This window comes from Castor canadensis, chromosome 16 (genome assembly GCF_047511655.1).
Source record: "Castor canadensis chromosome 16, mCasCan1.hap1v2, whole genome shotgun sequence".
NCBI classification, from domain to species: Eukaryota; Metazoa; Chordata; class Mammalia; order Rodentia; family Castoridae; genus Castor; species Castor canadensis.
In genome coordinates, this window is record NC_133401.1 from 57,168,503 (window position 1) to 57,184,804 (window position 16,302).

Sequence of the window (16,302 nt, forward strand, 5' to 3'; positions counted from 1 at the left end):
CTGTCTTTTATTATGCCCATTTTAGAGGGTGTGAAGCAGTATTTCCTTGCATTTTGATTTGCATCTCTCTGATCACTTGTGATATTGAGCATTTTTTTCGTGTGCTTATTGGCTGTTTGTCTTCCATGGGGAAATGACTATTTAGATCCTATTTTAGCTGAGTTGTCTTCCCACAAAGTTGTAGGAGTTCTTCATATATTCTAGATGCAAGTCCCTTGCCAGCTACATGATTTGCAAATGTTTTCTCCCATTCTCTGGGTTGTCTTCACTTTCCTAATGCACAGAAGTTTTTAACTTCAAAGATGTCCTTTTTATCTATTTTTGTTGTTTGTGCCTTTGGTGTTGTGTATTGATTTTTTTATGTTAACATTTTGATACTTGGTAATGTCAATAATGAGCAGAATGTAATTTGCTAGAATTTACAAATTATTTGTTCAAGCTTTGCATTGTTCTACCTGCTCTTGAAAGTGATACCAGTTCAGATGAGCTAGACTGATGGCAAGTTCAGAAGCTGATTCCTGGCAAGGCTCAGGCCCAGTACCCACTAGCAGGGTCTGACACACAGTAGTTAGTGCTCAATAAACACTTTCCAGATGACTGAAGCAGCATGTGAGAGCTAGAAAATTTGGAGGTACAGGACCCAGCCCTTAGGTCCTAGAGTCCTTTGTCCCAAGAGCCAGGGCAGCCCAACTCTGATACATGTCTTCCCTCCTTCCTTTTCCTTCAGAACGGAAGCGCTTGGGCATTGGCCAGTCTCAGGAGATGAACACTCTCTTCCGCTTCTGGTCCTTCTTCCTCCGAGATCACTTCAACAAAAAGATGTATGAGGAGTTCAAGCAGCTGGCTCTGGAGGATGCCAAAGAAGGCTACAGGTGAGTGAAGTGGGCCCTGGGTAGTGCCCAGGAAGTTGGTGAGGATTCCTCAGTGAGTCTGCTTTTAGAACTATAGTTGGAAATCCTTTAAATGCATATTTACTAATTTTTATCGAACAATATATTCATATAGTTAGATTTGTAATGAAAAATAACCCCTTTCATCCCTGCCATCTACTAATGTCTTTGGGTCCTTTCTAAAAACATTAAACATGTATACAGAGCAGGTCACCTCCTACACTACCATTACCCATTTTGTTTACACCAAAGAATATGTACAGTATTCTTTTGTACTTTGCCTATTTTTCCCCTTACTTAATGGTTTATCTTGGAGAACACTACATGTCTGCACATAAATATCTTTCTTTTGTTCCATAGACTGCAGTATGGTCTTAAAATATGTGGGTGTACTGTAATTTATTTAACCCATCTCCTATTCATAGATACTTAGGTTGTTTACAATATTATACTATCTAAATAAACCTCCCCCCCCTTTTGTGGGGGGTTGGTGTACTTGGGTTTGAACTCACACTTGCTAGGCAGGGCTGTACCACTTGAGAGCTATGCTGCCAGCTCTTTTTGTTTTAGGTATTTTTGAGATAGGGGCCCACTTTATACCAAATGTTAATGTGCTGCCATCAAGAGCATCCCGTGAATGTTCTTTTGTGTCTTACTTTATCTTTTTTAAGAAGGAGCATTTTTCCATGTTAAAATACTTAACTTTTGTGGTTTTGCAGCAGGATCTCTGTAGTCCATACTGGCCTCAAACTTGATATCCTCCTGCCTCAGCCTCCCAAGTCCTGGAATTACAGGTGTACACTACCACACTTGGCTTTAATTTCTTTTTCTTCTTACAAAGGTTATTACCTAGCTACTCAGGAGCATCACTGTTAGTGGCCAGCTTGGGCAAAAAATTCTTGAGACCCCCATCTCAACCAGTAGCTGGGCAATGTGATACACAGCTGTCATCCTCGCTACTCTAGAGAAGCAGGAATAGGATCTGTTCCAGACCAGCCTGGGCATAAAGGGAGACCTTATCTCAAAAAACCAGTGCAAAAAGGGCTAGCAAGTGCAAGGCTCTAAGTTCGAGTAGAAAATACGGATTAGAAATACCACTTGAAAATCCCATTCCCAGAAATAACCAATGTTAATATTTTAAAAACTTTTGCCTTTCCAGACTTTGCATGCATGTGTACATGTAAAATGTATATATTTATTTATAAAGTGGGATCATTTTGCAGAATACTTTTTTTAAAAAACATTGGTAGAACAAGGGGTTTCACAGTGATGTACTTTAACAAGTTTGGAACACTTTGAAATGTCTTTTCCTCTTGATAATTAATATATTATTTTGCTGGTTTTTTTGTTATTTGGCAGTTCTGGGGTTTGAACTCAGGGCCTCACACTTACTAGGCAGGTGATCTATCACTTGAGCCACGCTGCCAGCCCTTGGTATCATAAATATTTTTCAGTATTCTTGAGTGTATAGTTTGCACTTTTAATTTTTAACAACTTATACTCCTTATATATAATTGTGGGTTCACTATTTTGAACCTTTTCTTTATTCTTAGACATTTTGTTTAATAGTGCTACTATGAACAGTTTTATATTTCTATAAAATTTAAACTTGTGTTTTTGGTCATTTGAATCAGATAAGTGAACAAACCTAATTGGTATGGTTAAATGGCTTTTCAGAGAGGTGATAACAGGAATTGGCAACATTTCCCCGTAAAGGGCTGTACAATAAATATTTCAGGCTCTGCTTTTATAGCAGAAAGCAGACAGAGACACTATGTAAAGGAATAGAAAAAAATACAAAGGGATGTGGGCATGGGTTTGGGAGGGTGGAATGAGTTTGTTGACCCCTGACAAACCATAAACATTCACTTAGACTATCATTAAATGCTGTTAGCCTTCTTAAAGCATATTTGCCTTTTTGTTTTTTTCTTTTTTTTCATTAAAGGAACAACACATGTCCTAAACATTGCTTTCCTATGCAGGCATATTCCCTGTTTTACAGGTATAGGCACTGTGCCCAAGTTCACTAACTTGTCCTCCCACAGATATGGTTTGGAGTGCCTTTTCCGATACTATAGTTATGGCCTGGAAAAGAAGTTTCGGCTGGATATATTTAAAGATTTTCAGGAGGAAACCATGAAGGACTACGAAGCTGGTAAGAGTTGGCTTTCCACAAGCCCTGGTCTTCTGGGCCACCTTCTATGCTCCCGGTTCTATCTGGATCTTTTTTCTCTGAACCACAGCATACCTCCCTCTCATTTTAGCCTTCTTATGCTCATCTTCTCCTTATGCCCAACTTCTCTCTACCTCTCTTCTCCTCTCCTGTTTCCTTACAGGCCAACTGTATGGGCTAGAGAAGTTCTGGGCTTTTCTGAAATATTCCAAAGCCAAAAATTTGGACATTGACCCCAAACTGCAAGAATACCTTGGCAAATTCCGACGTCTAGAAGACTTCCGAGTGGATGTAAGCAAGTCTTTCTCCTTTTCACTACTAGTTGTCCTGAAAGAAAACTGTTTTAGGAATCAGGGTGCCTGGGATCTGGTTTTAGCTGTGTCACTAGCCCAGGGACCCTTGACTGGCCCTCCTCCCTTCCCAGTTTGGGCTTTTTCTTCTTAGTGTCTTTATGTGTAAAATGGAGGATGAGAGTTTACAGTGAGTGCTAAATTGGAGAGTTGTGTAGTTGCCCCAGCCTCTCCCATTGTCAACATTTAAGTCGTCATGATGCTCTTTCCCTTACATCTCACAATCCTCCTTGCTGCTATGCCCAAATTGAGAACTTTAAGTTTATGTGAGGATCGGCTGCCCGTGATAAATGTTCCAACTACAGAAACTTGCGAATTAATGTCCAGCTCCCCATATTTGGAGCAGTGCCTCAACAGTGACATCCAGTGGCATGTCTGGGTTATTGGTACAGGGTATCAAGGGAAGCATTGGCAGTAATTTAATTAATTCAACATATACTGATTGAAAGTCTCTGTGTCAGGTGCTTCAGGGACTCCAGTGATGAATGAAGGAGTCTTTCAAAGAGTTCATAGTGGCTGGGCATGTAGCTCAGTGGTGAAGTGCATGGCAACCGTGTGTAAGACCCTGGGTTTGATTAGACCAGCACCAAAAAACAGAGACGTTAAGACTTAACCAAAGAATTAACCAGTCAACTTGTTCCCTTCAAACCTTTTAGTTAAAAGGCAAATACAAGTAAATGGCAATAATAGTCTTTTTTTTTTTTTAACTACCATTGAGTGCTCACTGTGTCCCAGACATTGACCTTTAGGTGGTAAAGGTAGACACAGCTCCTTATCGTCATCATTACATAGATTGATAAACTGAGGATTATGGTCACCCAAGGAGAGAGAGGCAGTCCTACTGCTCAGGTCTCCTAGTACAGAGATGAGTCTGTTTTCTTCCGCTCTTGAAGAGGGAAGGGTGTACAAATGCAGAGAACCCTATGTGGTAGGTTGGCCAGTTAAGCTGAAATAAGGGCTCAGCTCTGGTACCCAGAAAGGGAAATAAATGTCTTTGAGGTTGCAGGACCTTTGATAATGGTGGAACCAGACTGATCATGGTCTCATTCTTGATCAGTGCCTTGTTTGAGGACTGGAGGGGACTGCAGAGATCCCCAGGAGCATCTAACCCTGTTGAACTGAGACTTCTCAGAATACTGCATTCCATGATGTACACATCATTTCCTAAGCAAAAGATCCCTTCTCAAACAGGAAGCAGAAATTTGTGTAGATAAAAACCTGGTCTTCAGGGGTAGGACCTAAATTCTGTGTTTGCCAATTTCCAGATATGGAATCTTAGGCAAATTATTTTTATGTGCATCAGTTTCCTCATCTATAAAATCATAGAATGTCCTCATCAAAGGATGGTGTGGACCCCATGAGAGATTCTGCGCAGTTCTTGGCCTAGAAAAGTGCTTAGTAGCTAGGAATTTGTTTTTAAAGGCAAACAATTCATTATCTACATTTGAAGGTATAAGTTAGGTCCCTAGATAGCTCTGGAAGGAAGAGTATGGATTAATGCCCTTTAATCACCTGTGACTTCCTCCTCTGTTGCAGCCTCCCATGGGTGAGGAGGGCAACCACAAGCGACACCCAGTGGTAGCAGGAGGTGGCGGTGGTGAGGGCAGGAAGCGGTGCCCCTCCCAGTCTTCCAGCAGGCCTGCCACCGGAGTCAACCAGCCTCTTACACCACCTACTGCCCAGCTCATCCGGGAAGATGCCAAATGGACAAGCCAGCACTCGGACACACAGACTTTGGGAAAGTGAAAAGCCCCTTAATCCTGGGGTTTTGGGGGAGATGGGGTGGGCGAGGGTCCATGGGGGTGCCCAGTCCCAGGAGAGGGGACAGAGAAGGGATAGGTCTGGAATTATTAGGATGGGCCTTTGTGCTGAGTATACACCATTTGGGCTATCAAAAGGTACCCCTGGGCAGGAGCCTCCATATAACCCCTTCCCCCTCCTCTCTCCACGACCCTTCCAACCTAGCTTCTTCTAAGGGGGGAGGGAAAGGGGGGAGATTTTTTATATATATATACATATATATATATATCAAGTTTTAAATTATTGATAGTTTGTCTGGATTACCAAAATCACTCTTCAGCCCTGCCTGTGGCTGGGAAGCCTCAACCCTGGTCCCCACCCATAGCCTCCTCCTGCTCCCCCTCAAGCCAACTATGCAGCCCACCAAAAGGCCCTACAGGGCCTCATTGCCCAGCACTGTCCCATGGAAGGTTCTGACAGCGCCCCTGGGCCCCAGAAGCACCAGCCCCTTGATCAGCTGGGATTTGCCATCACCGTGTTCTCTCCCTGCTGTTCTACCATACCCTTCTGCCGCTTTGGGGGAGAAGGAAACCAAAGGATCTAAAAGTGGGAGTTGGGGAAAAGTTTCAGCTTCTTCCCACTCCCTTCTCCCCATGCCCTTTATTCCCCAGCCCAGAGAGACGCTGCTCATACCAGAAAAGACTATTGAAAGATGATTTATTTTATTTTTCTCTGACCTTTCCATCCTTGGGAAAATGGGGAAAAAAAAAAATCGACCATAAAAAAAAAAATCAGAAAACCCCCACCTAATCCATAGAAAGTGATGTCTTTCCCCTCTCCTTGGAATTTTTTTTTTGTTTTGTTTTGTTCTTGGAAATAATATTTTTTTAAAAGTTGCCTTATTGTGGAGCGGGAATCTGAAATAATACCCAAATGCCTGTTTTCCTCTATGGAGTTGACCTGAAGAGCTCCCACCTTCTCTGGATGTGCCTGGGCTTGAACTGGCTACAATCTTTCTCTGGACTGAGTTGCATGTACAGTGTCTCCTGCCTAGAGGCAAGACAGTTGGGACAGCTGTATCAGAGCTATGCCCAAAATATCCCTGCTGTTGCATCGTTTGAAGCTGACGTCCTGTGTCTGTACACTGCTGCCATTGTCATGTCCTCGCTCTGCTTGCTGTTGCCTCACGCCAGGCCCTGTCCTGCTGTGACATCCTTCATCTTACCCTTGGAACCCCAAGGCCAAGTTTGCTTCAAACTGTTGGAAAACAGAGTTGGCCTGGATCTGGAACATACTCATCCTCAGCTTTGAACGTCTCCCCCAACCTAAAGGGGAAAGGTGAACACCCGGCAGCTGAGGCTTGGATCTGTTTCTCACATTGTCCTGAAAGATCTGAGATCCCAAGGAGGCTTTGTCTCATACAAGGTGAAGAAAGGTGCCATTCTCCTCTGAGGGTCTGGTGGGGTCTTCCCATTTTGCATTCCCTCCTCCTCCCTGCAAGCCATCTCCCTCTTAATTGGCCCCACCTGGGAACAAGGGATGAGGAGGAATTGGGGGCTGGGGGGAATCCTGCCAGTTGGTGAAGCCCTGTGGCAGGAAGGTATATGTGGACATAGAGTATACCTGACTTCTCTTCTCTAGCCACTGACTTGTCTAAGTTGGGCTGCAAATGACAGTGGAATGGCTGGAGTCTACTGTCATTGGAAGCTAAGGAGGTGACGAAGGACTGGCCCGCACAGACTGGAATGTGTGTCAGTACAGGCCTGGCTGTGTGCTCACCTCCAGCGGGACCTGGGCAACATGAGAAGTTTGTGGTCTTGTTGCTCAGTTACTAAAACTTCTGTGGCCCTCCTTGTCACCAGGTTCTTGAGTTGGCCCAAAGGTTGGGAGTAGATAGGAGAGACAGTGTTCCAAGCTGACAAGGGCTTGCCCTCTGTCTTTGGGTACCTTGTTGCTGTTAGCCTGTGCTCTCCCCGTGCTTAGTGTGTGGTGAGTCCATCTCCAGTTTCTAGGACCCAGTCATCTTGACCAAGCATGAATATCAGTGTCTGCTATGTCAGTGAGTTCTGAGGCCTTTCCCTGACCAGACTGGTGCCTGTCCTACATTGTACCAGACACTGGGCTCCTGGACCCCATTCTCCTTCCCTTCATTTCCCGTTTTGTTTTTCTTTTTTCCTTTGGTCACTCAGCCCCACTATACCCAGCACTACAAAACCACAGGGTTTGGTCTCTGCTGGGTTGGGGGACACAAGGAGACCCAAGGTGAGGAAAAGGCTGTCCTTATCCAGACTTCACCCAGGCCAGGGCTACCATGCTCTCCTTACCCCTCTCATAGGCACCCTTAAGGAGGAAGACCCTTTGGGGTGGGAAGGTGGGGGATTTCATCTCAACATAGGCTGAGGAGGAAGTGGGGAGCTTTTTTTTTTTTTTTTTTTTTTTTTTGTAACATGTTAGGAGTTAATGTTGCAAAGAGTAGTTTACATCTTCACTTTCTGAAGACACTTGAATTTAGGACCGATGTATCTGTGATAAGCATGGCAGGAGTGGCAGAGGCCATAAGGCTAGCCACTTCCCATCCACCATCTTCCCACGGGTATGGAAGACTTGAGACACAAGGCAACAACCTGCCCAAACCCCTCTACTCATCCCATACCTTTCCAGGGTTGGTCCTTGCAAAATGACCTTTGGGCAGCAAACAGAAGGTCCACATGCCTCAGCTCTGGTAAGGGGCAGATTTCTCTTAACTCTCCTAAACCAGGGAGCAAATGCACTACCTGTAGAGAAGGCTGCCTGGCCCTGTGCCAGCCTGGATCCCTGGGGCTCAGATGGAGGTGCTGAGCCCACATGTCAAGTTCAGTGTTTTTGTTTTGTTCCACTGTAGCTCTTTTCCCCTCCTTTCTGATGATTGATTTACAAAAGAAAGCTAGCTGCTCAGGAGGCCCTGGAAGTGGGGAAGGAGGAACAAGAAGACATTTAGGGAAGGTGGGAGAGGGTTGCCAAAGGCCTGGGCAGGGTGGCTGGATCATCTGGCACTCTGCTGAATGGGAACCCCAAAGTACATCTTGTGTAGAAGGGTCCTTGGATTTCCCCCAACCCCACCCTTGCCTCCAGCCATGTTGATGGCAGAGGCAGAGAAGATAAGAATTTATAACCTGTTTTCTTGCTGGAGGAAAACTTGTCATCTGGCTTTGCAGAGAAGGTTCCACCGTATGCTCGTAGTACATTATCTATACCATGTTCTAGGATATCACATTTAAAAGGACAAAAAAAAAATGTAAAATACTTGAATGAGCTTGTATTATAACATTAATATTATTGAGAGTATCTGCTTTCCAGGCTGAAGTGATTCATTCATTATTCTAGTCCTGCTTTAGTCCTTTGTAATTTGTGGTAATTATGCTTTTCTTTTTAATACAAAAAAATGTATAAAAATAAAAACTTGAAAAGGCAAAATACTGACTGGTCTCTCATCTAGGGCACTACCATTGGGTTCAGGAAAGGGAGCTCAGTGAGGGTCCCCCGATGCAGAGGAGCCTCAGTTGGGGTGCCTGCCATGGTGCTCTTTGGGGTAGGACTGCCTAAGGCAGGGCTCCTTAGGGCTTCTAGCACATCCAAGTGGCTTCTTATCTTTAGAATGTCTTTACCAGACTTGGATTCATGTTCATTTTGTGTCTTAGTACTCTTTTTGTTGTTGGTTTTGTTTTGGTACTGGAGTTTAAATTCATTGCTTTGTGCAGGTACTCTACCACTTGAGCCATGCCCCATCCCTTTCACCTTGGGTCTTTAGTGACGTTTGGAAGCCATAGCCAGCACCACAAAAGTGAGAGACAGGGCTGGGGGTATGGGTCAAGTGGTATAGTGCCTGCCTAGCAAGTGTAAGTCCCTGAGTTCAAACCCTAGTATCACCAGAAAAAAAGCAAGAGACATCAGTCCAGCAGATGGAATTTCAGGGATTTCGTCCCACTTTTGGCTCCCAGGTTTACACACCAGCCATGGTGTAGCATTGTAGTAGATGGCCAAGAAGAAAAAAAACATTCCTCATAGAGGGTTGGTGCAACCCCTCTCTGAATAACCTTCTGTAGGAAAGGGCTAACAATAATTTGTGGCTTTATGGAGTCCAGGTCAGCCTCTGAGCCTTGAGAGGTAGTGCTAGGGAGGTCCCACTCATTCCATGTATCGTTAAAAAACTAAAGATGAGGCATGGCCTTACTTCATCTAACAACTGTTTTGTCTCCCATACCTGGAACTTCCTATCAAATGGTCTTCTAGATTTCATCATTGTCCTTCAGGTAGGCAGGCACTTCAGTTCACCAACAGGTCAAAAGAAGAGTTTAGAAGATACCACACTTCTGCAGATTGGTACTTTAGCAAGATTTATTCAACCTCACTTCCATACATTCCTGCAGGAATGGTAAGGAAAGAGGGCACTGATTATCCAATTGCCCTGCCTTAGTTTCCAAACATTACAATCATGAGGGTTAGAACAAGTCTTGGAATGAACAGGGGAAAAAAAAAAACTTAAGTATCTACTGAAGTTAAATGGAGATTTTTATTTTACATGCTTTTTCTCCTTTCACATTCATACTTTCTGTTGGAAATCTAAAGCCTTTTCTTCAGCCTCATTTACCAGCTTCAGGGCCATTCTGTTTGATGCAGAAAAAGCTAGGACAAGGCCCCTCTGCTAGGGATGGGCCACCTGCCTGCCAAACGGAATAAGAGAATGAGGGTGTTTAGGCATCTTACAGTACCTCAAGATCTGAAGACCTAAAGGGAAAATATGCTTTTGTTTTTATACACTTATCTCCTGCCCCTTAAGTACACTGAAGTTTGGCTTTTTCAGATATTTGTACGAACAAGTAATTGGTACAGGCCAGCAGCCATGAGAATTTAGTACTTTGATACGCATTTCAAGCTAAGGGTACAGAGCTGGGTCCACCAAGGCCAGAGGTATACAGACAGGGATGTGGGAAGCAGGGAGGATGCTGACAGATAAGTGCTTATTAGCCTACCAGGCAAATCCTGGGGTCCTAGTGTCCCTTTTGCTAGTTCTGCCTAGAGACTTGGCCCTATCAGAAGTTAAGGATGAGGTCTTTCAGCTGGGCACCTGTATGTAGCTCATGCCTGTGATCCTAGCTACTTGGGAGGCTGAGATCTGGAGGATTGCAGTTCTAAGGTCAACCTGAGCAAATAGTTCTAAAATAACCAGAGCAAAATGGACTGGAGGTGTGGCCCACGTGATAGAGCAGTATCTGCTTTTCAAGTACAAAAATCTGAGTTCAAACCCCAGTCCCGCCAAAAAAAAGTGTTGCTCAGGCTTGCCCTGAACTAGGACTACAGATACGCACCACTGTGCCTGGTATTTTCTAAAATCATAATAGATAGTTTTCTTGACCCAAGAGAACTGAATTAGAGTCACAAGTATCTATAAGGATTAGTGAATAATAGTGATGGCCTTTTTTGGGGGGAGTTGCAGTACTGGGGCTTGGTAGGCTCTTACCACTTAAGCCATGCAGTCAACCCTTTTTTTGTGACAGGGTTTTTCAAAATAGGGTCTTTCAAACTATTTGCCCAGGCTCACTTCAAACTGCGATCCTCCTGATAATCTACCTCCTAAGTAGCTAGGATTACAGGTATGAGCCACCAGTGCCCAGCAATAGTGTTGGCCTTTCAAATCAAGGAATGTTCTCCAGATTTTTCTTGGGAGGTATAGCCTTGTCTGGCTGCCAAAAGGGGAGACCATGGTGAGGACTGCTTCAGCTCAGCTCTGATCTTGTTTTAGATACTAAGGATCCTGGTAAGATTTCATTTGAAAAAGGGATCATTGCTAAAGTCATCCTGAATAAAGGGTGTTGGATAACTGGTTAACCATTTCAGGGAAAAGGGATTTTGCCCTCACTGGTATCAGTCTTGATCCAGGGAGGAGTTCCTGGGGATTGTCTTTTTTTTTGGAAATGGGATGTTTGCAACAAGGCAGAACTGAAAGGGGTCTTTAGGGACAGGAAGACGCAAAGTGCTACCTGGTTTTCCCACTCCCTGGCACCAGAAGGAGCTCTATTTCATAGAGCCCCCAATCTCTGCCACCTCCTTTCCCTGCATCTTGTGTAGATCACAAGGATTAGTCTGAGGTGGAGCCTTTCTCCCCTTCCATAGTAGAAGACTAGGGGGGCTCACCAGGGCAGAGGCACAAAGTGGTTTCAAATCTCCCTGTGATTGGCCTCTAGTCTGGGGAGCTAGTTTTTCCTTTTCCTTAAGCCAACTCCTGGTTAAAAAAAGAGACAAGGACAGTAGTTTGGGGAAAGCCCTGGCCCTATCCTTGGCCCTGCTTTTGCAGGAGGCTGACCCTCTCTCTTCCCCAGTGTGCCATGTGCCATCATTAGTGTGTGGCTGAAGGAGGCAAATTGTTAGATGTGATCATAGGGCCTCAGGCTATCTCGGAATCCTGCTACTGAGGGGAAGGCCAGGACGATACGAGTGCCTTCTCATTCCCTCTTTTTTGGGGAGTCAGGGATGCTCTCAGATAGTGGGGTGAGCCCCAGCAGGAGAATGTGTCTTTCGTAGGCCTTGGTCTGCTTGAACATGGTGTCAGTCCCATGGAGGTGGTCTAGCACCCCCAGCACTCCATAGCATTGGTTGAACCTGGAGGAGAGAGGAGGGTGCTGCAGTGCTGATGCTGGAGGCTGTGGATCTCTTTCATCTGTACTGGCATCTCATTTTCTCAGTCCTGTCCCACACCTTTCACCACCATCCTGCTCACCTACATCAGAATAACCTGAAAAATTCTTACAAATGCACCATTCTGGGGCCACTCCAGACCTGCACAATCTGGAGTCTTCCTTTGAAAAGTTCACATGTGATTCTGATGCACATAAGTTTAAGAACATTTGGCAGAACTAGCTCAGGTATGGTTGGGGAACCACCTGCATCGGAACACATTAAAATGCAGATTTCAGTCTTTGCTCTCACAGATGTTTTGATTCAGCATATTTGGAGTGAATCCCAAAAAAGACTCATGGAAGTTCACAGACCACACTTGAAAAAGTCTGGGGCTTCCAGAGAACACAACTCCCTTAGAATTGCTTGCAGAATTTTTGTGCACATATACATCTTTCTGATATGTGTTCATAGCTTACATTAGAGATTCAAAGGGTCCAGGACCCAAATAAAGGTTAAATCTCCAATTGCAGGAAGGACCTAAAGTCAAAAAGAAGGATCAAGTTGACCCTAGTGTGGCCATTAGTTCCTTCACTTCCAGACCTCTCCCCGAAGTACTCACATTCCAACTGAGACATCATTGCTATCAAAAGCTTGAAGAAAAGAATGGTGGTTATTGATCAAAGACCCATTATGGGAAGGAGGTTGCTTACTTGAGATGGTGGTAGTCATGGAATTCAGGTGAAGGCAGGAAGGGTAGGTGGTAGCCACAGTGGGAGATGGTGGTGATGATGAGGGCCAAGGAAAACCACATAGTGATAGAGGACAAGTGGGAGCCCATTACTAAGGGACCCACTATCACTGGCAGCATGTTTGAGGCCTGCAAAAGGAAGGATGATTCCAGGTAGGTAGAAGAGACCCAAGTGGAGGTCCACTTTTCCCTAGGGTATCCCAGAGGAAAACTTCTTTGACTGGAGAAGCTGGAAGAACTTCAGGACCTTAATTTGTTGGAGATAGTCATCTTTGTAACAGAACAGGTTATTAGCTGAGTCTCAACTTCATCATTAGCAAAATCAGGATTAAAAGGTTGTTGGAAAGATTAATTGAGGTAATTTGTGTTAGGCACCTAGCATGGCCTAGCATATGACAAATCTACAATAGTAGCTATTTAATGGGATGAAGAAAAAGGTACTCACCACATGTTCTATAGGGTGGGCATAAAGAGAGATCACACCAATGGGAGCTGTCCACTCATGGTGTTTCTTGTGGATTTTCTTATAGAATGTTGGGTGGTGAAGGAGCCTGGGAAAATAAGTGATATGTCAATTCCCCTTTCTTCCTAACCAGATCATCAGAAACCAAAGGTAGGAATGAGTATTACATCCATGGAGCAACATGTGAAGTTCACTGGACTGGCACTCAGACCTGCCTTCCAGTTCTGACCCCACCCTTAAGGCTGTGTACTTCAGGGTGGGTTACTTTGCTTTTCTACCATTTAATAGGATTCCCTGTTGTTCAGTGAGCTGTAGGAAGCTTGAGGAGTCAGCTGTGCTCGGGCAGGGCTCACCGGTGTGAGTAGTAGAACAAGACTTCTTCCATCAGGGTGAAGATTGCCAGCTCCAGAAGGAACCAGTGGAAGGTAGGTAGCTCTTGGCGGCAGGGGTCTCCCAACCACTTGAGGAAGGGATAGAGGAAGACCACCATGGGGAGAGAGATCATGTACTGGTTGAAAAGAACTGTGTGGATAGCCTGGCGTAGTTTCACAGGGTCCACCTGCCCAAGGAAACAAAGAAGATGGACAAGGGTGTGAGAAGTAGATATTTCCATTCTGAAAAAGAGGCTCCACTGTGACCTGCTCAGAGTTGAGCTCTGGGAGGGATATCTAGGCATAGCCTGCAACTCCTGACTGCTACCCATCCCCAGGGCAGGACACATTGCAATAATATAGTCCTGGTTGTTGGCACATGAGTAAGGCCTCTGCACTTGTAAACTGCCTCCAGTAGCCTTGGGTCTCTGCCTGAGCCAGCCTTCCCCTTCCTGGTTCTGCACATAACACCAATGACCTCCCCATTTTTCTGGCCAGGCCTCATGTATTCTAAGAAGGTAAACTCAGGAGCCATTGGAGCACTTGAAGAAGGCTACCAACTCTTGGGTTGACATCCCAGTTCAGTCCTTCAGTCTCTAATTGGGAGAAATTTGTTCATGAAGAATACAGAAATCAAAGTGATCTGCCCCCAACCCCCCAGGTTTCATATGTTTAGCTTCACTGTACTGGACCCAGAGCAGAGAGGGAGGCCTCTTGGTTACATCCTGGTTGTCACAGTGGAGCTGTCAGAATGGGGGCTGTACCCAAGGGGTTTCACCAGAATCCTCTGTGTTTGCCCCAAATGCCCTACTAGCCTCAGTGTTCACTCTCAATTTTTACTTCCATCTCATTATGAGGTCAGGTCTGCCTCACAAGCATAAGGTACTAAGTTCAAACCCCAGTACCCCCCCCAAAAAATTCATTATTACATGTTTGGAAAGAGTGGACAAAGAGGGATTGTAAACCAAATAAACAGTTTTTCAAAGAGAAACAAAAATATGAGTGGTAGTGAGTATGGGAAATGGAGTGAAGGGTTTTCATATTTTAGATGGGAAAAATTACAGTGTGTTTGTAATAATCCAGAGAGGAATTATCTGGGGAGAGTAGGGAGACAGAAGGCAGAGAATACAAAAAAGAAACAGGAATTGCTAAAGCATTTTCCGGGGAGGCGATAGGTGTTGGATGCAAACAGTGGAGGAATCAGCTGCAGACAGGAGCAAGGAGCCACTTATGGGCAGCACATTGAGGCCAGCAGGGATAGTATATCAGGCTGGTGCTAGAGGGATGCTGATGTTGGGGGGATTCTGAAAAACTTTTGTGCTTGCTTGAATTTTGCTAGTGAAGTGCTGAGCAAGGCCATTCTCTGGGGAGTGAGGCAAGGGGGAGGAGTTGCTGGGAATTTCAGGAGACAGAGGTGTGTGTTAGGTGTCTGGGACAGCGGGAGAGTACAGACCAGGGAGGAATCATAGGAATGCCAGGTCAGCTCCCACAGAGGACCTATTTCCAATGTCTGTATCAGGAACCAGTTCTTCCTGGAGATAGCCATAGACTAAATGGCTCCAGGAGGTTCCTTCCTGCTAGTGCTCACATGGTGCTGGAATGCTGGACTTGGAGTCAGATGGAATGAGTTCCAGCTCTGTTTCCTAGTAGCAGTCTAATCTTGAGTTCGTTGGTACCTTTCTACACCTTGGCCTCACAAAAGGCAAGGAGATGGCCCTACCTAGCTCTCCAATCACTGTAGACTGCAAGATTTCTAGGTGTCAGGTAATATTCTTGAGAGCTGATGTAGACTGGTGGTGAATGATGGGAACCCTGGAGTCAGAAAGCTCAAGCCCATGTACCATTTCAAAGCCTTCGTTTCCTCATCTGAACAATGACAGTTATGACAGTACTTGACCTTGAAATTGTAAGCATTTAGTCAATGGTGGCTTCTCAGGAAACAACCAGGTTTGACAGATGAACAGTTTGCAAGGACCCAGCACTGATTTTGATACTTTGGGCTCCAACCCATGTCTTGCCAACCTGGGCCTGAAGGAAGCCCTCTTGGCTGGCTGGTGGCTGTCATCTCAAGTGAGGGGGCCTGTGAACCAGACCAGCTGCTCCACTTCAAGAGGGGACCATTCCAAAGGACTGAGTTAAGAACATTTTTTTGACCTATTTGCTTTTCTGGAGTACTGGGCAGGGAATGCCCTGAGAGCTGAGGTGACTCACCCAGATACCTGGGCAGATTACAAAATGAATGTCTTGCCTGGGAAAGGAGCCAGGGCATGGTTTGGGTGGAGTTGAAGAAAGAATCTGGTTTCAGAACGAGCTTATTCCCTGTTGTGTAAGAAAAGGTTCTGGAAGTTGTCAGAGGACCAAGCAGGTAAACTAGGCTGAGGAGCAGTGGGACTCACTTCCTGGTGCTGAGCAGGTTGGAGCTCCATGTGAAAAGGACAGGATCTGGTTTACAGTAGATTATCTCTAATACATCACACTTACTGGTTGAAATGGATAATTAGAGGAACTGCTTAAAAAACAACTACCAAGATCAGGCATGGTAGTGCAATTCTATAATCTCAGTTACTCCATTAAGGCCAACCCCAAAAAAGTGGGACCCTATCTCAAGAAAGAAGCTAGGTGTGGTGATACACTCCTGTCATCCCAGCTATATGGGAGGTAGAGGTAAGAGGATCACAGTCAGAGGCTGGCCCCTAGCAAAAGCATAAGACCCTATCTGGAAAAAACAAAAACAAAAATGACTTGTGGCTCAAGTGGTAGACCCTGAGTTCAAAACTCCTGTACACCCAAAACAAAACAAATAAATGACAACAAAAAACTGCTGCAGCACATTCAGAATCCACACCATCCATCTGTTAGAGTGGGGATAGCCTTTGTTTCAGCAGTTGTTTCTCAACAACAGCAGGTATCTGT

At 45.0% G+C, this 16,302-nt stretch overlaps 2 protein-coding genes across 9 annotated transcripts in view; one reads left to right on the forward strand and one right to left on the reverse strand.

Moving 5' to 3' along the window:
- The window catches only part of Larp1 (La ribonucleoprotein 1, translational regulator), an 86,242-nt gene extending 76,491 nt beyond the window's left edge, over positions 1-9,751 (forward strand). For all 3 annotated transcript variants that reach the window (XM_074057062.1, XM_020169526.2, XM_074057063.1), the window contains exons 16-19: positions 728-872; positions 2,936-3,045; positions 3,227-3,354; positions 4,950-9,751. In XM_074057062.1, the coding sequence (XP_073913163.1) occupies positions 728-872; positions 2,936-3,045; positions 3,227-3,354; positions 4,950-5,159 (593 nt within the window). In that variant the 3' untranslated portion in view covers positions 5,160-9,751. The remainder of the gene's footprint in view (positions 1-727; positions 873-2,935; positions 3,046-3,226; positions 3,355-4,949) is intronic.
- The window catches only part of Faxdc2 (fatty acid hydroxylase domain containing 2), a 28,221-nt gene continuing 17,892 nt past the window's right edge, over positions 5,974-16,302 (reverse strand). For 4 of the 6 annotated variants that reach the window (XM_020169527.2, XM_074057065.1, XM_074057066.1 and 1 more), the window contains 4 exons: positions 13,372-13,577; positions 13,001-13,106; positions 12,518-12,684; positions 9,684-11,789 (listed from right to left, as the gene is read on the reverse strand). In XM_020169527.2, coding sequence (XP_020025116.2) covers positions 11,633-11,789; positions 12,518-12,684; positions 13,001-13,106; positions 13,372-13,577 — 636 coding nt within the window. In that variant the 3' untranslated portion in view covers positions 9,684-11,632. Of the gene's footprint in view, positions 9,554-9,683; positions 11,790-12,517; positions 12,685-13,000; positions 13,107-13,371; positions 13,578-16,302 lie in introns of those variants that run through there. The other 2 variants (XM_074057068.1, XM_074057067.1) reach the window with 2 other exon arrangements.